The sequence below is a fragment of the Ptychodera flava genome, chromosome 7 (genome assembly GCF_041260155.1).
Source record: "Ptychodera flava strain L36383 chromosome 7, AS_Pfla_20210202, whole genome shotgun sequence".
NCBI lineage: Eukaryota > Metazoa > Hemichordata > Enteropneusta > Ptychoderidae > Ptychodera > Ptychodera flava.
Genome location: NC_091934.1, coordinates 16,959,102 through 16,983,948, shown reverse-complemented (window position 1 = coordinate 16,983,948; position 24,847 = coordinate 16,959,102). Strand labels below are relative to the sequence as shown.

The following is a 24,847-nucleotide window of genomic DNA, read 5'->3' as shown; positions in this document are numbered from 1 at the left end:
GTTATAGTTAGGACTTTATCAACCACTAGATCGACATAAGATGCTGTGAGTACCCTGTAGCTAGGTTTTTGCTGTGGTGTCAGGAACTGCATGTATTGTTTCAATATCATCTACAACATCTTATCACAAGGCATCATTCTTCCAGATTCTGAAGATGATTCACAGATGCCATTTCCCAAGAAATTTGATGTGAATTGTTCAGACACATCACAAGATTGAGAATTGGGAATTTGCCAATTCTGTACTCCAGATAGACTTTGTTTGACGATTGATCATTATAATGCTTATTGCTATCATATCTGCTCAGTGAGTGTCAAAAAGAAAGTGTGGCAAGGGATTTCTATCCACATCATGCGGCGCCAAAGCAGGAATCTGCCAACATAAAACACAATTTATCACAGCTGAGGTGAAATAGAAGCTCAGGTGGTCACCTGTCCAATACATTGACAGCAACATGTTGTCTCATACAACTCTAGCAAGAAACACCAGTAGTCCATCACTTTTAGTGGTGGATTTTTTGTCAGTATTGCTCTTATTCAAAAACAAGGTGATACATCAAAATTGTGTTACCAATCCTTTCCCTGCCAATGGGTTACAGTTCACAAGTACCATACCACACTGAAGTTGAAAAAATGGCTCAATTTTCAGTCATCTTTCAGTGGCAATATTTTCCACAGGTTCCATGATATTTGATGTACCAATTATTGAATACTTATCACCAGCCTGGATGTGAATATTTATTTTATTACTCACATTTGGTATACCAATGTGAGGTTATCGTATAAGCTGAATTGATTTGCATGTCTGTATATTTGTGGGTATGTGCGGATGTATGTCCGTCACACACAAAGGCTCCCATACTGCCAAAGCTACCGTCTCAGTATTTGGTGTACAGGTAGATGTAGGGGTTGAGATGTGAATTTGTTCAAATGAACACATCAGTGTCAAAAATGTGCAATTAGGTAAGAAAAAGGGAAATCCTGCAAATGTGCAGGAGTGGTGGCATGTCAATTAAAGACAGGCTAACTCCACTGACTTGACTCATTTCCTGTCATTGTTTATGAACTGTTACATATTAACAGACCTGCTGAAACCATAGACAGAAGAGGGGAGGAAGACCATCAGTAGAGGGGAGGAAGACCGTCTATGGTCAAACTAAGAGGGGCTAGCTGCATGTTGCTAAAGTTGACATCCAGTACCTAAAGTTTCAGACCTTAATTACTTTTGTCATTCTTGTTTTTCTGGTTTAAATATTTCTTGTTGTTTTTCTGGTTGTACTGTGCAGAAATCATTGTCATAACATCAACGTAGAATTTTCCTGCACTGAACAGATAGAAACAACATTTTATTGTTGATCTTTGGTACCCATTCTGGTATACCGGTATACCAATTTTGATCAAATGTGAGCGACACCGTATAATTGCGGTATTTTTGAAATACCAAAGTTACAAAAGCTATTGGTAGCTGAACTACTGCTCATACTTTCTGAAACTTACTGAGCACAAAGAGAATTTCAACAAAGTTTAATTATGGAAAAATACATTAAAAGTGACTATTTATTTGCTTTGTTCATTTTGTATGTTTAAAATCACATAGGATGTGTGGTAGTCAGCTGGCAACAGGAAAAATGTTTCTTGAAATATATACTTTATCTGGTATCAGATAGAGTATCAGGTCATGTGAGAGGACAGGTGGTCATTCTCTTTCCTTGCATTGAGGGCAACAATTTCATCAATGTGCTAATGTGAGTGCTGAGTTGTGTTCCATACTTGCCATTTTAAATCACCCCTTGCAAACGCCTGAATTCTTTTTGTCTGAAAATGCAACTGTTTCAGACATTTTTGACATAGTTTTCAGTGAGTAAATCAGTATTGTCTTTTAAATACTTCGTGTAGGTATACAGAAGTAGTGATGCATAATTTCTTTTGATTATCTATAAAAATTAGATTGTACTGAAATGGCTCCACATGCCTCTTAATAATAATAATAATAATAATAATAATAATAATAATGATAATAAGGTCAATATTTATAAACTGTGATCAACAGATTCAGATTATTAAAAACATATTTTGCTTCAGCATAAGGTAATAGATGATTGGAAACAATTTAGATGCTATTGTTACATTACCAATGAAACTGCAGTCGTTGGTGGAGAAAAATTGCTGAAAATTGTTAGTTATGGGAATACGATATTATTTGAATCAATGGTACGAGGTAAGTTAGGAAAAATTGCCAAAAATTTTCTATTCGTTCACCATTCATGGTGGAGGCTATTTCATCTGTAATTCAGATCAGGTACAGCCCTAACAGAAGTCATATTTGTTATGAAGTTGGAACACTAAAGGTCATCAGTTGTGTATGATGCGATATTCAGCATACAGACTAGCTTTTCAATCATTCATGTTTCTGGTGGTTGATATTACATGTAAACTAGTTCTGCTAATCTCTGTCAACATAGCATCATTTTTGGAGGCAAACTTTTCAGATTTGTGTGTAAACTGCTTTTGATGAAAGGAGAGTTGCCTGCTGTGTCTTTAGGAATTAGAGAATTTATTGCTGAAGTGAATTCTTTTGCTTGTCTTAGCATTGCTGAAAGTGACTCATGGGATGGCTAGAGAGTCTATTTTATTCGCGTGTTTGTGTGATTACTCATTCAGTCTGAAAATTTCCAATGTGCTATTCCATTGCCAGACCATGGATTGTTAACATTTTATTTTGTACCTTTATGGTGTAGCAATGTGATGATATATAATATGAACCTTGGTCAGTTCTGAGTAGTCGTTGAGGACTGTCTCATATTGTTGTATAAGTTACAAAAACTGACTTTTTTAAGTTTTGAGATTTAATGTCAATTGACTTAGTGAACTTCACAGTCATGCTTAATTTGGTGACTGTATTTTTTTTCCCTTTGATAATTTTTCATATTATTTCAATACCGATTACATGAAGGAGCTGAAAACACAGCTCCATGGTTACATTGATACTTGACGACGTCATATGGCCAGGGGTATACTATCGAAAGCTATAACAAATTGTTACATTTTACCGTAGGGACAGGACAACACCAACGCTTGATACTTATGAATAAAGGAAAGGGATGGGGGCAGTTGGGTGTTGATCTGTAAGAAAACATTTCATTCATAGATCTTGTGTGACAATCTGCTTCTGTCAATAAACTAAAGATGTGCACATCAGCTGCAGAATTATTCCTGGTTGATAACAAAGTTTGAAGGAAAAGGAACTTGTATGTGTTTGAGCTCATTTGCATATATATGTATTTATTTTTTATTAGCTACTATAGACTATAGTCTATAGAAGCTATTGGGATGGGTATCCGTCCGTCAGTCTGTATGTATGTCCGTTTGTGAGGCGTCCGTCCACTCAAATATCTTGAGAACCGCAGTACTTACTGATTTGATATTTGTTGTGTAGATGAAAAATAGGATTTTGAGAAACTATTTTTTTTAATTTTTTGATATTGTTGAAAATAGGCAAATTAATGCCAAAAAAGGCGTTTTTGGTAAAAAATCTTCTTCTTCATAACCGCTGGTCAGACAGCTTTGTTATTTGGTATACAGGTCCCTAGGGATAACCCAACTTAGATTTGTTCAAATTGTGATGAAATATGCAAAGGTGTATTTTTAAGGAATTTTTTTGTCATTTTTGGTCGAAATTTGACTTACATTGTATGTAATTCTTGTACTGTATAAACCCTATCAATTCACCCAGAAAAAAATAATTAATATGATTTTAAATAATTGAATTAATTGGGAAATCATCAAAGCCAAAATAATTTTAGTGTAGAATTATCAGAAAGTTCAACTTTTTTTGACAGTTCATAGTGAAATGCCTACCATCTTGGAGGATTAAAACATGTAAAGGCAGCTTTCCTGAATCCCAACTTTGACATATTCTGAACCGTCATTTATTGTGCCCTGTATGTTATCTAAAAGAAATTGCTCATAATAGTTTGTCATGATAGGGTGGTCAAATAAATAGAGATAGAGAAAGTTCTAATTTCCATTTATGGTTGACTTGGTAAGGATAAAATAAAATTACTCTTTGAGGAAAAAAATAGAGTGGTCAATTAAAAGAGTGGTCAAAGTGATAGGGTTTTATGGTAAAGCTGGGCTGTAAGATTCCCATGTGCTATTTATGCACTTATGCAATCTGTGTAAACAGTGCAAGAAAGTGTTACATGATTCCTTATAATGCTTTTGATGACCTTGAACTTCTTAAGTTTCAAACATTTGTCTCTTCAGTGTGCTTTCTCTAAGTACATACAGTCTCAACTTATTCAACAGAACTTACTTACAATGTTAATTTGAAAGTTAAAATGTGCTTTGTTAATAGGATGGAAATACTGATAAAGATAACCAGCTTAAGATTCTTTATAACCTGACAGATACATATATGCTGTTTTTTATGACGTAAATCTTGATTTAAGCAAGTCTTGTTTACTTTAATTAGAATGTAATTAACTCTCGTTTATTAGCTACTATAGACTAATATAGTCTATAAAAGCTATTGCGATGGGTATCCGTCCGGCGTGCACCGTCAGTCTGTATGTATGTATGTATGTATGTATGTATGTATGTATGTATGTATGTCCGTTTGTTAGGCGTCCGTCCACTCAAATATCTTGACAACTGCAGTACTTACTGATTTGATATTTGTTGTGTGGATAAAATATATGATTTTGAGAAACTATTTTTATTAATTTTTGATATTGTTGAAAATATGCAAATTAGCACCAAAAAGGCGTTTTTGGTAAAAAATCTCCTTCTTCATAACCACTGGTCAGACAGCTTTGTTATTTGGTATACAGGTCCCTAGGGATAACCCAACTTAGATTTGTTAAAATTGTGATGAAATATGCAAATCTGTATTTTTAAGGAATTTTTTTTTCCATTTTTGGTGAGGCCATCCTGAAATGAGCTATCAAAGATATCCACCTTCTTCATCAATATATGTGTCACAAAAGGTTATTCTCTACATAACGCAGCAGAGCTCTGTCAACTGTTGAGTCGCTTGTTTTTTCAAAACCGCTGGTCAGACAGCTTTAATATTTGGTTTACAAGTCCCTAGGATGACCTTAGTGAGATAATTTCATACAGTCATGTATCCATGTCTATAGTAGCTTCAGGGACTTTGGCCCTATGTTTAGGGTAAGCAATGCCCGATTAGATTCAAATTCAGTTGGATGATAAATGAAGGGGATGATAAAATCCTTGATTGTTTACTATTATTAGAATAATTTAGCAATAAATTTAGCAATAAATCAGAGTTTAGGATATTTGCCCTGAAACAAGGCAAATAAAAACTGAAAACATGGTAAAAAATGGTGATTTGCCCTGCCATGGAGCAAATAAACACTGAAAAAGTAGTAATTCGCCCCACCGCAGGGTGAATAAGGACTGAAAAAATGGTAATTTGTTACAAAAGAAAAAAAATATCAACATACCCACTTAATGTAGGATTCTCTGCTGTCAGCATCAATGGATTGGTCATCAAGGCAGTTCTTTGAAAGAATCAATATGTTTCCTTACTTTCTGATAATACTAACCCTAAACCCTAACCCATGGCTTTAAAAATTTCTCTCAAAGCAAATAAGGCCAAAAAAATAGGTTTGTTTCTGGTCATTGACATGTGGCAAAAATGATGCGGCGACGCGATTTTTTTCCAATTTTTTTATTTTTGGTGGAATTTGATACATTTTCCCCTTTTTCCATTAGGGGCAAATGAAAAAGAGGAAAAAAAAGAGTTGACGCGCACACTTTGAAGTGATGCGCATGCTGACCAGAAACAAATCAATTTTTTTTGGCCTAACAGCGTAGTATTATTTTATTTGCCCAGTGGCAGGGCAAATAGCCTGTTTCAATGATTATGCTCCTAATGAAAAGCCTTTGGAAAATTGTTGCTTCTGTGTGTTAATCATGTTTCATATGTAGAATGCAGTCATTTTTGATCCCTCACAAATTCAAAATCACATACCTCTTCAAGCACCATTCTATGGTGATTGAGTTTCCCAATTTTTGACACGAAAAAGTGCATGTATGCAAAGGAAGAAGTAGATCAGGCGTTTGACACGATCTTCCTTTTGTGTGGGAGGAGTTTCCTTGTTGTGAATTCTCTGCATAGTGACAAATAACCATTGATATTGGCTCAGTACTCTTCTCCAAGGGGTTGTAGTCTAAAGCTCATGAGATGAAAGTATTTTAAGGTGAGCCCAGTACTTGATGAACTTGAAATAGATGCTCGCATTTTTCTTGCTATTTGATTTTACAATATGTACAGTGTTCTCCACAGCTGGGAGAAACAAAGGGGCAGCAAATTTACATAACAATGCACAATTTCCATATACTTTTGTTGTGAAAAATTATCTTTTGTAAGGTTGGTAACTATAAAAGGATTGTGTAAAAAACAGAGGGAAGGCCCATCCTTCAAAATCCCCTTATGGAGAACCCTGGTATAATATATTGTCTAACCAATATCTGCCATTAGTCTAAAATATCTGCATATATTTTGAAAATTGAGTGTTCAATGATGATGTATACTCCATAAAAGTATGTCACTCAGATTCATTTGTCCTCTTTAATCATGGTACAGTTATTTTGCAAAATATGTAGTTATTCCAGCTATCTACCTGTATCTACATAGGTTGGCTATTTGCCCTTACCTATTATAATTTATGGACTGGGAAATATTTGCTGATCTCAGAGTAACCAATTTATGTACAACATAGGATACATCATTACCTTTCAGAGTTGCTACAGCCTTCCACAAGTGTTATGACAATAATTACTATTTTATTTATAGACTAGTCTTAACTTCAACAAATGTACCAACATAACTATTTGTAAAATTTGAACCCACACTGTTAAATTTTACAGAATATAATTGCGTGTGCTGCATTTGTTTTGTATCGGCCTGTCTAAAAAAAATCAATCCCGCAAATGATTGCCTGTTGCTCCTATGAAGTATGTTTGTTTTGGAAAAAGGGTGACCAATTTTACTTCCTTTATTGTGTGACCTTTGACCTGTGGAATTTTAATATCATCACAACTTTTAGCATCATAGTCTTGATAGCTGCCTTGTACATTTTGTGATATAGTGTAGGGTTGTAAACTTGTCCTGAATAGCAATTGGAAAGACACTAAGGGTTGTCCGATTGCCCGGGGCAAGTGAAAGTCGCGTTCGGGCAAGTGAACCTCCGATGCCACTTGCCCGACGGGACAAGTGAAAAAAATAATACCTAGAAATCGAATTCACGAGAGAGCGATTTTCTGGTGAGGGAACACGGACTTAAACAACAAAAAATTTCATGTTATGTCATCGTGAACATTTCCATAAGATTTTTCATAAAATTGCATGAAGAGTTCAATAAAATGCAGTTCAAACAATACCACCGGTTAAATACCGTACGCTGATTTTGCATATGAAAAAGCTGTTCAGCTGGTGGAGCGTACGTTCACCAAAGTTCATTGCATTGACTGTGAGGTTACGGTGTCTCACAATATGTTGATACGGTAAAAAAAAGAAACACACAGCGGTTTTTGTGCTTTGTATGAACGTTTATAATGATGTAAAAATAAAGTCCAGTGGTGAAAAATCACCACAAAAAAGAGAGTTTTACTAAAAACGTACTCTTCAATGTTAACTTGTTAAGTAACAGTGAGTGGCATCGTGGCAAGACCGCATGCAATGAAAGTCATGAGCAGGCTTTGGTGTCAACGGGTCCAGTCTTTGAATTTTCAATGAACACTGACTTAATTTTCAGGTCAATAAGCTAAAAGTTACTTGTCCGTGGCGACCAACCTCTCTGTTTGTGAATTTTCCCATTCTAAAATGACTGTCAAGAAGCAATTGGAGCGAGTTGACATCGAGAAATTCATCTTTCAAGACACACAGAAAACCACCGACGCCTTAGGTTGTTGGTTTAAATTATATTTAGTCTGCGCATGAGCATTAAAAGACCACCTAGGTTATTAGAAAAACATAGGATACTGGTATAGTGCAATGGTAATCCAAATTCATAGGGCTTGTGTATGATGTCAGCGCAGTAAAAACATGACAAAGAAGTACATTATTTTTCAGAAGCTTCAAAACATTCCTTTATAGCTACAGATTTTTTCTTTCTGTATATATAAGTTAAAACTTTTAACTGCAAAAATACTTTGAAGGTACAATTAAAATGGCTGTTATTATTTGTACATTAAGACCTAGGAAGTAAACATACAAACATATGAACTGTTAGAATTTTTTCTATGAATATGAAAGCCCCACTAGCTGTAAATCTTGAAATTTGTTGACCTAAAAAGGCTTCTTATTTTTTCTGGTTTTCTTTAAATTCTACCCATTAATAGGATATAGTCTTTTGCAGCGTTACAAAACATTCTTTAGTGAAAAATTGGACAAGTAAATTTACATTTTAACCATTATTTTGATTTCCCACCATACTACAAAGAAAACAAAACATTTTTGTCCCAGTTGAAAACATTCAACACTATGCATTACATTGGACTACTCTGTTGTTTCCGTGAATATTCAAATGCATACCGGTATATGCACGGTGTACACTGTTTTTGCTATATTTGCATTGGGTGCCATTTTACGTTTGGGCACACATTATTTTTCTTGTTCAAAATTGCACATGCAGTCTCACTGGGCCGTTAACAATACTTGTATTCCAACCCCTCAAGGAGCACATTCCAAAAATCTTGTTTTAGTTCAGAAGTAAAATCACATAAAGAATGCTATATGATACTGCTAGTGGGGCTTTGATAATTAATTTAATATAAATGAGCCATCCAGCACTCTTAGAAGTGTGAGGAGAACCCTATGAGAATGTCTGACATTTTCTCATGATAACATGATAATTTTCAAAATAAAGTGTGTGAAATGAAAAACCAATGTTTTAGCTTTTTTCAAACACGTAAATTATATTGGGCAAGTGGTTTTCCAATTCGGGCAAGTGAACCGAACCCCCCACTTGCCCGAAGGGCAAGTGGATAAAAAAATAAGTGTCTTTCCCTGGCAATTGGATTTTAAGTCTGTGAGCATTACAATGTACATCATTGATAGTACCTCGTAATGTGTTTTGGTATTGCTGTCATAGTCTGTAAATGTCTCCGTCAAATAGAGTGCGGACATTTACGGACATTTAAAAGTCATGAAAAATGAAATCTTGTGAGAAAATTGCCATGCTGCTGTAGTTTGTGTGTGTGTGTGTGTGTGTGTGTGTGTGTGTGTGTGTGTGTGTGTTTGTGTGTGTGCGCTACTGTAGCTGGATTCAAACAAATAAATTCAGATTTCACCAAACAGACATATTTTCTCACTCAAGTTATCTATTCTTTCCCCTCTTTCCATTAACTTCACCTCACCTCATTCATTAATTTTGAGGCATGGATCTTTAACGATATTCATGGAACATTGACTGCAGATTTGAATTTTAAATATATGACAAACCAGACTTTCCTTTTTTACCTACTTTTGTGAACTCTATTCAAATAATATTTAAAAGGTTTCACTGAGATTTATCTGCATTTCTCTTTTTTAGGGGGGATAGGAGATACGATAAACATCGATCGGATGTACGCTCTTTTGACGATGCGGGACCACCATCACCGCGGCGGCCCCTAGATCGGGCAAGTCTCACAGACAATTGGCGGAGCTTGAATGAAAAGTTACCAAGGGACGACGATGACGGGGATTGGAGGCTTGCAGGTCACAAAAGTGACAAAGACAGAATGCCAGATAACTGGAGAATCACCAGTCCTGGTATGTATCGTTTTTCAAAAAATATTCATTTACCGTGACAGACTAGCATAAGCGAAATCAGAATCTGGAAACTTGATATGGATGTCTTTACATTGCATCATAATATTCTCTAAATTTATAAGCTCATAATATCTGTATGACCCCAACAAAAAAAGACTTGAAAGCAAGCAACTTAAACCCTTTCGCCACCATGGATTGGCCCAAGTCCATTGTTGTTCATAGTGATTGTGGACTTGTGTACAGGGAATTAGGGGTAAACAGGTTAAATCTTTCAAAAAATGACTTTGTTCATTTCACAGGCGGCCCTAGAACAAATTGGCATCACCCAAGAGAGAGAACTTTTGACTTTGACTTTCGAGAAGGTAACAGGGAGCGCCACCACAGTGGAAGGGGAAGCCATGGTAGCTTTGGTGATGATGAGCTACCAGAGTGGAGTACTGACGATGCAGCAGATTTAGACAGTATTGGAACTTTTGACTCATCTGGAGCCTTCCTATCAACCAAGGTAAGCGTGGTGATCTCACCCAGGAAACACTCTGCAGAAGTCCAACCTCGTAATTGAAACAACACAGTTGTGGTAAAAGGTGGTGTTGGGTAAAGGTGCAGTGTTTGTCATTGAAGTCTTAGGTATGGATGAATAGATCAAAAGCAAAATGTACACCCAATGATCAGCAGCTTGATTCATACCAGTGTTGATACAGTGCTCAAAAAATTGAGACAATTCATCAACGTGTAATCTCTTTCACAGTTCCTATATCGCATGGTGAATTTACCTTAAAATGTACTCATTATTCAACCATCTGGAAAATAACCTGATTTCCATAAATTCCATACGATTTCATATGTTATCTGTCCAAAACCCATTAGAATCTTATGTGCCAATATTTCATCACTCATGGTGACATACCTCATATTTAATTGGTTTTGCATTTGAGTTTGCAATGTGTTTGAAATGTCTGGTGTAGATATGTGCTCTTCGGTAGAAGTGAATTGAGTTTGCAATGTGTTTGAAATGTCTGGTGTAGATATGTGCTCTTCGGCAGAAGTGAATTGAGTTTGCAATGTGTTTGAAATGTCTGGTGTAGATATGTGCTCTTCGGCAGAAGTGAATTGAGTTTGTAATGTGTTTGAAATGTCTGTTGTAGATACGTTCTCTTTTGTAGAAATGAACTGAAAATAGCCTCACTGTGAAAAAAATAGAATTCCCAGAAAGTGAAGACAGAATCTGTAAAGTAAGAAAGTTAAAGATTTCACTTTTGTGCTTTGTGCATTCAAGGTCTTGCAGAAGGATGAGACGTCTGCCAAAGAAGAACAAAACTCTACTGAAAACGGAGCTAGTGAAGCCAAAGACAAGCCACCCGGTAAAGATCCATTTTTTCTCAATTAATCATTTTGAGGGAAATCAAATAAAATCCTCTGTTAGTTATTTTGCCCTAGGGAATGGTGATGATGAGTTGAGTAATTGTTTTCTTGAAATTCGGAATTAATATCTCGGTAAGAAATGCTTCCAAGCCATTTCAAGTAAATTCTAGATGACATACAATGAAAAATGGAAAGACTACAGGTTAAAATTTTGCTGTATTCAGTGCATAATGCCAGGAAAAATAACTCAGTAGAGCAGCTTGTGGCTTCAGGAAATCCATTGATTTCTTTTCAAACTGAAGGAACCTCCTTATAAAATGGCTTGTTTATACAGCCTTTCCTTAGAAATGCGTGAATGTATGTTGTAACCATTTTAATGTATAAGCCTTGTCATGGAAATGGTGGTATTACATAATTAGCTTCTTTCGTGGTACTAATGTTGATCTGAAATCGATGTCATACCATTGTCATTTCCTCACAGAAAAGGTTTTCAACAGCACTGAAACCATCATGTCATTCATAGATATTTATAAAGGCGCTGTGTGTACCCAACTTTATTTATAGTAATACTTGCCTTGGAATTGAAAGATTTAAACTATTGCTAAAACCTGAATTCCCTTTTTAAATCAAGAATAAAAAATCAGGGGACACTGTGCAAACTAGGGAAATAAATTGTCCAATATCATAATGGCTGCCGTCCCTGTGTTAACTCTAGGGGGAAAAATTAAATTTTTCATTTTCATTAAAATAAGATAGTAACAACCTTATTTACTACATGGATTTCAAAATAAACCTCCACAAGTGGTACCAAAAACCTGTGTAAAAGTTTGACAATCTGATTGTCTGTTCTCAAGGCGCATTTTACCTTAAATATTTTACAGTCTCTGTTTCAAACTAGCTTGCACCCCTCAGTTCCATCTTATAGTTCATACATGTCGAAGAAAACAGTGGCGACAAAACAAAATTGTAAAGTTAAGAAATCAGTTTTTACTAAGCCAAGGGAAGACTTGCTTATGATTTGGAACCCTGGTTACATTTCTGCTGTCGCTCAAATCAGACTGCATTGATACCAAGGGGAACCCTGGTAACATTTACCTGCTTACAGGTAAAAAGTACTGAAAATGATTTGTCGTAATTACTAACAGGGACTAAGTCAAAGTCAACTGAGAGTGATGAAGTTCAAGAGGAAGAGGAAAGTCTGAATGAGAATGCCAGCCACACTGCCAATGCTAAATCTAGTACAAAGGATACTAGAGACATTGATGAACTGAAAGTTAAAGAGAACCAAAGCAAATCTCAAGTTCAGAGTAAAAGTAAGAAAAATGAACAAACTGTTAAGATTGCTGAGGTTCCGGAAAACCAGGAGAGGACACCTGAAATAGAAGAGGATACCCAACCCAGAGAGAAAGCAGAGTCTTCCAATGGGCCTCAGAAAATGAACTCGGTCTCCTCTGCTGCGACTAGTACTGTTACAGAGTCCAAACCCTCCACTACAGTGGCAAGTACAGGAGACGAAGATGATGGCTTGGATCAGTTTGAGAAAGCTGCTGAGAACATCATGGCGGTCATCTGTGCTGAGGTAAGCATCAAACTTTTTGTAGTAAAAAAACAACTGATGAACAATTTCTTTTATTATTACCAATGTTATTCTGGTAGAACAGGGTCCACAATCCCTGGAAAGTTGTTGAATTTTACTGGAAAGTCCTGAAAAAAGTCCTTGAAAGCTGATAAGTCACTCATGATTTTGAAAATCACAAACTGATCGGTCATGATTTCATAGAAAATTATATGTCAAATGACTTGTAAAATTATATATTATGAAAATGCTATTTAGGGCCTCAAAAAGTCCTGGAAAGTTGCTGCAAAGTCCTTGAAAGTCGTTGAATTTTAAATGAATTTTGGGTATAATGATGGTGTAGAACCAGCAGCCACATTCTAGTCTTACCATAAACTAATATGAAAAAGCTTTGTTTTCTTCACACTGTGAAGTAAATCAGAAAAGAAAAGTCATAATGAACACAAAGACTAGCAATCATATTATGTGTGTGGTGATTTATTTCATAGGATGATGAGAAGCACAGTGATGTTGTGGAACCTGAAAGCAGAAACAACCAGGAACCATCCCCAGCACCTTTAGCCTTCGAGAATAGTCACAAATGGTTCTATAAAGATCCACAGGGACAGATACAAGGTAAGTCATGGGACAATGGCAAAGCTCTGTCACAGCTATAATGCTATTCCCATGATCATAGAAGTGGGGGTGAAACTGGACAGAGTTGAGAACAGTAGACACCTTCAGCTTTTGTATTTATCCGTAGTAACCTAGGGAGCCATGAGAGTTAGAGTAGGGATGGTCGAGACAAGAGGCCCCTCTAAGAAAAACAGTTTTTGTTTGCAGAGCTGTGTTCATTTGTCTCAACTTGTACCAAAGGGTCAGCTGGCCTGAAATCCAGAACCACCAATTCTCTTTCCCTGGAGTAGGTCCACATTTCTGCCTTACTGCTAAACACATTGCATGATGATATTTGTTTGTAGTACTACCAAATTAATGTGCAAAACCTCTGGCTTTACCCTGACACAGGTCCCAAAGACTACCAAAGACCAAATGTTTATTTCTCTCCTCATGGTAACTACCAGCGTCCTAAGTAACATTGCCATGGGTGCAAGTCAAAAAACTACCTTGCTGTTGATAAATCATTGGTAAATAAGAGACCATGCAACACAAAAAGCCATAAAACCAGGCATTGCAAGTTTTACAGTTCATGATTTCCATCACAGAATGTTAGAGTGGAGTTATGTTCATCACATGGCTGGTTTGTTCATTTCAGGTCCATTTACAGCTGGTGAGATGTCAGAATGGTTCAGTGCAGGTTACTTCACAATGACTCTGTTGGTCAGACGGGGCTGTGATCAGGCTTTTCAGCCCCTTGGTGAAGTCATCAAACAGTGGGGTAGAGTGCCTTTCCTAACTGGCCCCATGGTGACAGGTCCAATGGTGAGTATATTCAGCTGCTGTATACACAGATAGGGAATTAAAGGGCCAGTAAATGTAACTTTTGATGATTTTTCCATCGTTTTGTTTTTATGTCATTGAAAGTATTTGTTCTACTCCCCAAAGCAAGTTTAAACACCTACCGTACTACTTAGCATGCCAGCACTGTGTGTATATAGATAGAATGCACTGTTATTGTTTACATTTGAATTCTAGTCTGGAGCAGAATTCACTCGTCAACAATAACAATGCAGTCTACACATGTACAGGCTGAGTTGCCAGGCTCTACACTGTGTGTCGCAACATGCTTTGAGGAGCATAACAGGAAACTGTAGCTTACTTTAACCCTTTCACCACCATGGTTTGTCCCAAATCCATTGTTTTCTATGGTAAAGTTGGACCTGTATACAGGGAACTGGGGGTGAAATGGTTAAAAACAAAACTTACAGCTACTGGCCTCTTACTGTACTCAGAAATGTAGCATTGTAAGTATCATGAAATTAAAGTTAGTCTCCCTGCAACTTGGATTTCTGGTTGTGGTCTCCAGATTCATTCATTGATGACATTTTACTGATCTCCCAAACAAGTACTTTATTTGGACAGTGTGAGCTCAGCAAAGCTGAAATCTATGATCCCTGTACCCAGGACCTTTAGTTTCTCAGTGCAATGTCGCTCTTTCAGAACCCCGCCGTGACAAAGGACAGCTTGTCAGCCGAAGAACAAATAAAACAAAGATTAATTCAACAACAGTTGATACAACAGCAATTATTACAACAACAGCTCCTTCAACAGCAGGCATATCTCCGGTGAGTAGTCATGACATTTTCTCTGTATGTCAACAAAAAAGCCTACTCTTGATGCTGTTCAGTTCATATAGCCCACAGTATCTCTCATAGGCTTATTCCAGTTTATTGATCCTCATCCTTTGATAGAGAAATGGACATTTCAGAGCTGGGTTTGATCAGTATGAACAAAAAAATCATGGCCATTCAAAATAGGAAAGACACCAATCATAGTCTTAATCTTGTTTAATATCCAGTAGAGTACGTAATAAAATATTTCAAGGCGCTCTACATTAAAAAATACAAAGTGACAACAACAAAAATGCACATATATATTCATTTTGAATTTCTTCACACACTAATTATATCAATGAGGTATTGAGGGGATCGTGGTACTTGCTTGATATTTCGTGCCAAATTGTTTTTGAACCAACAAAAGTGTGAGTGAAAGATTTTCAAGATAAGTACCAATCACGGTGGGAGTAGGGACATTGATACTTCATCGTGGGTATTGTGAGTAAAACAGCAGTACAGTAAAGCACTGAGAAATTTCAACATTTATGCAAAACTCCATTGGTAACAGGTTATTACTGCCAGTATGTGTATGCAATCGTCAATGTTATAATTGACAAGTGAATTTTAGTCTGTTGTGTAAGATTCATTCATATAAAAAACAATATATTGCATTATGTTCGGACAATGAGCTGTGTTTGCATGGTTGAAACTATGTACGACAAATAGCATTAGGAACAAGGAAAAAAATCTACTTGTTTTCTGGGACAACAATAAAAAATTTTAATCCTAAGTTCTAGCCACTGTCCCTTTCAAGAGTTGCCTTTATTGGATTTATCTAATGAAACTCAATACCCTCCCTCTAGGCATCATCTACAGCAACAGCAGCAACAGCAGCAGCAAGATGCACTACAACAGCTACTTAGACAACAACAACAACAACAGCAATTTACTCAGCCACAGCCTTCTCCGAGAGAGAGGTAGAGTTTTCATAATTGCTCAAAACATACAGACGGGGGTTTTCCCAGTTCTGACCCAGATGCACTCATACTCACACACATCCATGCAAGCAATAGCAAAAGTAACCCAGCCTTCTTTCAGGGAGCATATGGTCCCTCTATTGTAGTAAAACATGCAGGGGAGACAGTCACGTTTTGACAAGCTTACATGCTTACACATATGTGTTTATACCCGAGGAATATTGACATTTTGACAATGCAAAGATAATCTTAATAGCCTTACCTGTTCACATCTATTTCCCATGAAAGACATGAAAATTTACTGTACAAAACAGTGGCTTAATCCAAAAATGCATGGTGGAAGGACTAAACATGGTGGAAGGACTAAACATGGTGGAAGGACTAAACTAGCCTACCGATGTGCAGCAGCTCAGAGGGTCATATCTGATTAGCAGAAGTCTAAAACTGGAGCTATTCTGTAGTTGATTGGCTGTTTGGAAATGATTCTATAATGACAATTATATTCAACTTACCAGTAAGCTACAAGCTTTTTAGAGGCTGCACACTGACCCGGAAAGGCCCTGTCATTTGTTTCTGTCGTATGCCCTAGTTAAGGACGTGAATTGGTCATGAGAGTGTTTGTAGTCTCTACATGAACAGAAAAATAATTTTATGAAAATGTTCAAAACATTTGAGTATCAATCACACAAATGGATAATATAAAGAGATGTACTTTCACTCGCAGATATATATACACTACACACATTCAAATGGCCGCCATCCCTGTGTTAACTCTATGAGGAAAATTGAAATTTTCGACTTCCACAAAAATAAGCTAGTGAAAACTTTATTTACTCCATGAGCTTCAAAATAAGCCCCACAAATTTAAGACAAAAAATGTGTTGAAAAAGTTTGAGAGGTAGAATATTGTCCCTGAGGTGCAGTTTACCTTAAACTCATTTGTTGCAAGGGATGTGACATTTGATCCTTATAGTATAATTCTTTATGTCATTCAACACAGGTCACCTTCTGGAGAGGCAATGCCGCCTCCAACCCAACCCCAGCAAACTCAACCCATGAACAAACCGCAGCCACAGTCCCCGGTAACCAGTCCAAGATCTCCGATGCCCATGTCGCCGAGACAACCGCCGCCGGAGAATGCAGCTGCTGAGACACCTTCCATATGGGGCACACCGGCCGAGACGTGGAAAGGTGTGTGGGATCTGGAGATGCCGGACAAGGAAAAGCAGGAGCAGGAAAGAATTGCCCGTCAGAGAAAACAGGAAGAGGAGAGACGGAAACAGGAAGTTCAGAGACGACAAGAAGAAGTAGAAAAGCAGAGGCTGTTAGAACTTCAGGTACAATGTTAAAGTTTCCTTCAAAAGAATTGTGCTATCAAATTTCATCACTGTTTGAGAAAAATGATCTTGCTTAGACCCGAATACATGTAGCATTGAACAGAAATACTCACAATTTACAGTTGCTGGCTTTGGTATCTTATTTTGCGTTGTTCAGTTCTTCAAGAAGTGCAGTAATTAGTGGAATAGTTATTCAAAAACAATCTCATTATATGTGAAGAGCTAATATATGGAATTCTTTATTAAAATTCCATGGAAATCCATGCATCTTGCTATGATGTTTTGTACGAATGCTGTTGTCACGTGTAGGGAAGACAATTGTTGTATCTCTGATGGAGTTGTGCCTGGGACAAAAAGGGGTTTATCTAAAGCACGCAGGTCCCCAACCATTCTTTTGGGCCCTTGCCATAGCTTATGTCAAAATATTACCTGGAAGTGCAGCTACAATTATGTTTATTTGCAAAATTGTTTGGTGCAGTTCTTCTGTCATGACCAAAATGATTAACATGCTTCCACCATCTATTTCTACAGAGACAGGAGGCTCAGAGGAAACAGGAGGAGGCCATGCGGAAGCAGAAAGAAGAGGAGGAGAGACTACGCAAACAGGAGGAAGAACGGCGACGACGGGAGGAGGAGCTGCAACGGCAGAGGGAGCTGCAGAGACAGCAGGAAGAGATGAGGAGACAGCAAGAAGAGCAGAGGAGACTGCAGGAACTGAGGGAGCAGGAGATGAAGCGAGCTGAGATGCAGCGACAGCAAGAATTGCAGAGACAGAAGGAGCTGCAAGAACTGCAGAGACAGCAGGAACTGCTACAGAGGCAGAAAGAATTGCAGAAAGAAATGCAGAGGTAAGTAGATATCTGGCACATGAAATTTTTCACGACACCCAACCTCCACCCCATCGCACCCCAAACAGAGTGAGTTTTACTTGCTGTGTGAGTGATTTACAGGGCCAGTAACTGTAACTTCGGGGTGATTCTTTTCATAATTTTTGTTCTGTATGTCAATTATAAGTTCTTGTTCTACTCCCCAAAACACCTTGGAACACCCACTGTTCAACTTGTTTACATTGTGTGTATACTTGTGGAATGTGCTGTTATTGTTTACGTTTGAATTCCAGTCTGGACCAGAATTCACTCGTCAACAGTAACAAGGCAGTCTACGCATGTAAAGGCTGAGTTGACAAATTTAATACTGTGTATCTTAACCTGCTTTTTGGAGTAGAACAAGAAACTGTAGTTGATATTAAAACAAAAAAAATGAAAAAATTATCAAACGTTACCGCCACTGACCCCTTAAGTATCCACAGCCTGTTACATATGTATTCTCATCAGTATGAATTCAAAACATACTCAACAATATTCACTGTTGCAAGTGAAATGTCTTTCGCAGCAGGATTTTAAGTATCACAGTAACAAAGTGTCAAAGTATATACCAATCCCTTCATATCTGTTTGGAAGGCAACCACATCATTGCAAATACTTGACTGGTTCCCACTCTTGACCAAATGTGGTCATTACTTTCCAATCCAACAGGCAACAGGAAATTCAAAGACAGCAGCAGCAACAGGAAGCTCTGAGAAGGCTGCAACAGCAACAGATGCAGCAAATCAAGGTAGGGGCAAAATGTCTGTTCAAGGAGGTAGTATGACAGTTAAACCTGCATGCTTCATTAATATTAGTATATCCTATACTCTGATGCAGTATTGTATATCATAGCCCAAACAAGAGATTGTGCCCAAGGGTAGGTGACCATTTACCAGCATCAGGAGGGCAAATGGTCTCCTGCCTCGAGGGAACATAGTCCCATTTTTGGGCTATAGTTTTATTACATGCCTCTGTTACATAATTTTCACTCCAAATGTTTGGGTTTATTTGCAATTGACAATCATATGCTTTATATCCATGTTAGAGGAAAATCCGTTAAATAGAACTACTTACATTGTTGAATGGCGCATTGATATATTTAAATCTCTGTCATGCAGGTTATCTTATTTTCTCGCATACTTTTCTAAAAGCCAGATTTCCTATGTAAAACATGAACATTTTCAAATCCCAAAGTTGTCAAGTTTGAAAATAGTTCCGGTGTACTTGCAGTCAAAATTTGATTATGCGACCCGCAACATCATCGACAAGTTACTATTGAATCCACTGGAGTGCACTACGTGTGATATATGAGGCATGTAATAATCTGCACATACATGTTAACTTAGCAAGAAAATACCTATATAATAGTATACCATCAACTGGGAGCTACCCACCCTGTGACATATGCACTACACAGCCATGCTGTGGTCATTGCCCACTCAAGACTCAGTCTGTGATCTTAGAATGTACAAGTATATGGTAGTATGGTTCAAGTGAAACTTCCAAGTTTCATCATGTTTAAACCGTTATTTCGGACATGAAGATGAAAGCTACCGGATGATAAATAGTGCAAGAGTACATGGAGAGATGAACAAATCCAGTTGTTTGCCATGATATTGATCTGAGGTCTACGACACATAGAACAGATTTCCTCATCCACTGTGTGTATTGGGTGACAAAGACTACGATCATCGGGAGATAATGTGAAAACTTGTTGTGATTTCAGCTTCCCAGTTCAGCTCTGTGGGGACAGGGTAACAACAATGGCAACAGTGGTACTGGTGGCCAACTGTCTTTGTTACAGATTCAGCAATTACAGGAACAAGAACACAGGGCTAGAGAAGAGGTGCGTTTTTTTTTGTCATTCCATTGTCATTGCCAGTTTCTGGTCTCTAAGTTTAATTGCTGTATTTGAAAGTTTATCACTCTTTCATGCTACATTGAGACAGTCAAGATACATCTCAAACAAATTAATGTGCAAATACTTCTATGGGGCACCAAGATTGCACCCTTGGCAGTCTAGGTTTTGCACAATATTAGCTCACATTTGGTATATGTATATATTATTAGACATTTTGTTTTCGTCAGTGTTTTTGTAAAAGGTAGTAAAACTTCCAACTTTTACCTGCTTTTCCTAAAAAAGCACAAGAGGGGCCCGAACAATATAAGTCTGTGATCCCAAATCGTGTGTCCTTGCTCCCCAACCTTTGGCTAAATACAAAATGATATCATGATTTTGTAACCCTTTCACCCCATTTCCCACTGTAGAGGTCCAACTTTGGCATTGGAAATAATGGGGTTAGGCCAAACCATGGTAGGAAAGGGTTGAAGGAAAATTTGAAAATGCCAATGACAAGAAACTGTAAATGGGCAAATGAAGTTTAGATCAGAGGTTTCACCATATGAATAGGGGAGCGAAATATAAAATGATGAGTTGTATTCTTGTGTTTCCATCATTCATCCTGGCTCTTTCCATCCCTTGTCCTTTCTTCTAATCCTGCCAGCCACATCCTCTTTCAAATCCATTTTCCTAAGCCGTGTTTCCCTTTCACCGTATACTTCGGTGAATGTCTGAAATTCAAAACCTCTTTTTGAACAGTGTCTTACTTGATCTTGTTTGTCTTTACCATTGCAGCGCCAGCGTCAGTTGCAGCAAGCGCAGCAACAGCAACAACAACAACAGCAACAGAATCAGCAACAACAAAGGCCTGCTGGATGGGCTAATCAAAATTCAAAGTAAGAAAATAGCTGACTCCAACTTAATATGAAATTAATGTTGTATCTAATACTGTCATGAACATTATCATTCAATGAGTGTTTGTAGCCTGGGAACTTGACCCAAGCATTCATATTAGCCAAGTATTGAACATGAATACATGTATATCAGTTGCCTGTAGCTAAACTACCTCATTGAGCACCAGGTTGTTGAACCCTAAGTATCCACATTTTGGAGTCGAAAAGGTCAGACAGAGATCACTGTTGTATAGAAGTGAAGAACGCTAAACATTACAGTGACAAGAGTATGTGCCATGCATACCTTTTTTTTTCAGAAATCTATTATGTTTTGGAACACAGTATATTTTCTGAAAGCCGTTTTACCATGTGTACATAATAGACATTGTATGATTGGTTCTGTACAACTCAAGTAAGATGTACATTGAAATGTAGATGACATGTGGATTGCATTGTCTTATTTATGACAGGAGAGTGTTGTGTGATCTCATAAGGCCAAAGTAATTAAATTTTTTGTTTTGCGTCCCCACCCGCTTAGGTTTTTAAGGTTTTCATGAAAAACACACACAGTGTATTCGAATAGGAAATTTTAGGACATTCCCGCTTAGCTTTTCTGAACTAAATATTTGTTACAATTTTTTATTTGCTGCAATCAAATTACATTGTGTTAATTTTCTTGTGTGTGTTTTTCAGCCACTTAGACGCGTACCTTTTCCCATTTTGAGTGGACGCAAAACAAAGAATTTAATTACTTTGGCCTAACCAGATTTTGCTGTAATTCCCCTTTTGCAAGGCATTTCAATGTTTAATGAAACCCCTGTCTGATCTCTTGTCACCCACAGTACATCTAATATGCAATCACAACCCCGATCTCTGTTGGAGATCCAGGAAGAACAAGCTAGACAACAGCTGTTACACAAACAGCAGAGGCAACAGAATCAGGTAGGTACTGTTTAACTGTACTTGTGCCCTGGAATACTAACCAGTCCCAATGTGACGTGCTGTGTTTTGCGCAGCAAAATAGACTAAATGTGTTTCAATCCCCAGTTTACAGACATAATGCAGTGAATAGTGTTCAGAGTACAGTTTGCTTCCAGGCCTAATCATTGTTTAAAGGGACCCATATTATTGTGCATTGAAAGCTCCCAACTACTTCACATTTCTTGTCATAGGTACTGACCTGTAGCAATCTCTAGTGCAATCCCTATACAGTAAAGAAAAAAGTATACTGCAGTGAATGAATTTAGTGATCACATTAAGGAACAAGTCTGCGTAAAAGGAACAGAGGATAATAGGTCTTTTCCCGACTATCCCACGATACATTGCTGTGGGTATATTAAACATCATATAGACACTCAAAACAACAAAAACACACTGGTTTATGTGTTGTACAAGGATTTGTTAATGTTTTACAAGAATGACACAAATTTGCAATGTTCAAATTTCCTCATGTATTTTGTATCCATCGCTTACAAAAATGTAGGTCAGTGTGTAACCTGCCATAGTGTTCTATGATTATGAATAATATACACTGCATATACTCCAGGGCTAAAAAGTTTAATGAGAAGCGTATACTTTGTATACCCAAGTGTGCAATGCATCATGGGACTAGTAAAAGAACTATATAGACAATATGGTAGTGTATTACGGGTATGTTTGCATACTGTTTAATCACAACATCAAGATACTAACTTCTTCAATATGTCCATACCTTGTTGAGATCAGAATATATAAGGGACAACTGAATTTTACAAACAGAACAATAGTGAACACACCAAAAGTCACAGCAAATGGAGCTTTAAGGATAAAAGAGCTACATCCACAACCATAAGATGAGTTTGACAGATTTGGCAGAATTTTGAAGAAATCCATGTAAACTTCATATGTATGCTTGTATTGGCAGGCAAACATGTCTCTGGGTCAAGCAGCAGTGTGGGGAAGTGCTAATACCAGTGCTGCCTTAAATTGGGGTTCGGACGGTACTAGTGTGTGGGGAGATCCCCAGTGTAAGAATACCCCTGGTGGGTTCTGGGATGAGTGTGGCAGGGAGTCGGTCAAGAAAAATAAACACCAAGAGTGAGTATAGGTTATTGCAAATGTTAATTTTGAGTGATGAATGTCCAGTATTCAATGAAAGGGGTGATATTTTGTACAGTCTCACTTGATGCAAATAATCTCCATGAAGACTTACACCACTTGAGCTCTGTTATTTTGGTCTGCGTCCTGTTTCTCATGATTCTGCTGTGTAGTGTTTTTTACCTTTGGTGATGTTGTGTATTGTTTGTAGTTCTATGGTGTCAATGTAACAAACTCTTGTTATTCAATTCAGACTGGATACAAAAGTTCATACAGCAAGGCTGTCAAAAATTGAGCATATTTGAAATATTCCATTCTCATTCTTTAATTGTGGATTTTGTCTCCTCAACTAAAACGGGTGTTATAAGCTGTTAAGTTTAACCCTTTCACCCCCAGTTCCCTGTGTACAGGTCCAACTTTACCATAGAAAACAATGGATTTGGGACAAACCATGGTGGTGAAAGGGTTAAACTGCATGATAGAAACTGCCATTGATTCTAGTACGTTTGCATTTCAGTGCTCACTTTCCTTCATTAAATCAAACTCAATCAAGGCCACAGCAGCCAGCGCAAGCAAACAGCCGTGCAAGATCTAAGAAAGAGGAGGTGAGTCATACTAAACTGTATTGCCAACACTGGCATCTCCTGCTTGAGTCCCACGTAAGACGTGAACTTCTCTGAAGTGGTTCTGTGTGATAACCTATCAATTCACAAATCGTAAAGGTAGATGAGTGATCCAAAACCAAAAACTACACTTGAATATTTTTCAGTGAGTAAAGTGAGGTAATGAATCGATTTATTGGAGCCCCCCTCATTAGTGATAGTTTTCCGAAAATCATTTTGTACATTATTTTCAAGACTGAGATTGTTGGTCAAACATGGTGTAACAAAACAAATAGTTGTAGTATCAGTCAGAATAATAGATATTTTAATTTTATTATCCACAGTTTTAATGTGTATTAACCACTTGTTTTGATTCCATAGGAAACTGTTCATAAGTTATTTCAGAGCAATACCATGTTGGTGGCTAATGAATTTACACAGTGGTGCGAGAAAGCACTACGAGAGATTCCAGAGGCAGGCCAAGGCCAGTTGGACAGTGAGTAATACCAATTTTGTTTTTCTTTTCACAAGTCGGAGTACATTTGTCAGCTGAAAGAAATAAAATTCGCATTTGTGCTCATGTCAGTTTGTTGATTTGTGTATAGATGATTCAAAATGATAGCGGAACCAAATCCAGTTGATTTCATGGCATGTGAAACGCGATACATGACCCTCTAGACTATCCTTAATACCACAAGTTTCAAGCACCATTACGAATCACTCAATACCATGAATGTGGGAAAATTCTGATGAGATCGTAAAAACGTTCACGGTGTATCTGGTACAGCAGTTCTACTACAGTGTGACAGTTAAGGGGTTCAACATTAAACGAAGTACATACATACATATTAAAGTGAACTGTGATTTACCCTCAGGAAACAGAATAGCAATGTAACTGAAACGATAAATACACTCACGCACTTGGTTTGTTCAGGAAAAAAAATAGCTGTTTTGCATAAAACACATGTTGACATTTTGTTTTGTTTCACAGTTCCTACTTTCATAAGCTTTCTGGTTGAGGTGGAGTCCCCCTATGAGGTGCATGACTACTGCCGTAGCTTCCTTGGGGACTCTCATCGCGTCAGCACCTTTGCAAAAGAGTTTGTTGACAGGAGAACCAAGCACCTGCAGCGAAAGCAACTGCAGCAGCAACAACAACAGCAACAGCAAATGGTAAGTGACATCCACTGATGTATCTTTTCATGTATGTGAATAATTTTGCCATCCATGGGGATTATAGCATTGTAAGGACAGAGTTTTCGGCAAGTTAATGCTACATGATGTCTGTCTTGCTGCTTGTTTATGTAAATGCTGCTCGCATT

At 37.5% G+C, this 24,847-nt stretch overlaps 1 protein-coding gene across 3 annotated transcripts in view; it reads left to right on the top strand.

Annotated features, from left to right (window-relative positions):
• The window catches only part of LOC139136886 (GRB10-interacting GYF protein 2-like), a 69,371-nt gene that overhangs the window by 36,910 nt on the left and 7,614 nt on the right, over positions 1-24,847 (top strand). For all 3 annotated transcript variants that reach the window (XM_070704728.1, XM_070704730.1, XM_070704729.1), the window contains exons 5-22: positions 9,563-9,783; positions 10,083-10,288; positions 11,060-11,144; positions 12,291-12,724; positions 13,210-13,336; positions 13,974-14,140; positions 14,819-14,943; positions 15,798-15,911; positions 16,912-17,248; positions 17,780-18,096; positions 18,784-18,862; positions 19,841-19,960; positions 20,750-20,850; positions 21,690-21,789; positions 22,751-22,923; positions 23,441-23,528; positions 23,907-24,021; positions 24,517-24,698. In XM_070704728.1, the coding sequence (XP_070560829.1) occupies positions 9,563-9,783; positions 10,083-10,288; positions 11,060-11,144; positions 12,291-12,724; positions 13,210-13,336; positions 13,974-14,140; positions 14,819-14,943; positions 15,798-15,911; positions 16,912-17,248; positions 17,780-18,096; positions 18,784-18,862; positions 19,841-19,960; positions 20,750-20,850; positions 21,690-21,789; positions 22,751-22,923; positions 23,441-23,528; positions 23,907-24,021; positions 24,517-24,698 (3,091 nt within the window). The remainder of the gene's footprint in view (positions 1-9,562; positions 9,784-10,082; positions 10,289-11,059; positions 11,145-12,290; positions 12,725-13,209; positions 13,337-13,973; positions 14,141-14,818; positions 14,944-15,797; positions 15,912-16,911; positions 17,249-17,779; positions 18,097-18,783; positions 18,863-19,840; positions 19,961-20,749; positions 20,851-21,689; positions 21,790-22,750; positions 22,924-23,440; positions 23,529-23,906; positions 24,022-24,516; positions 24,699-24,847) is intronic.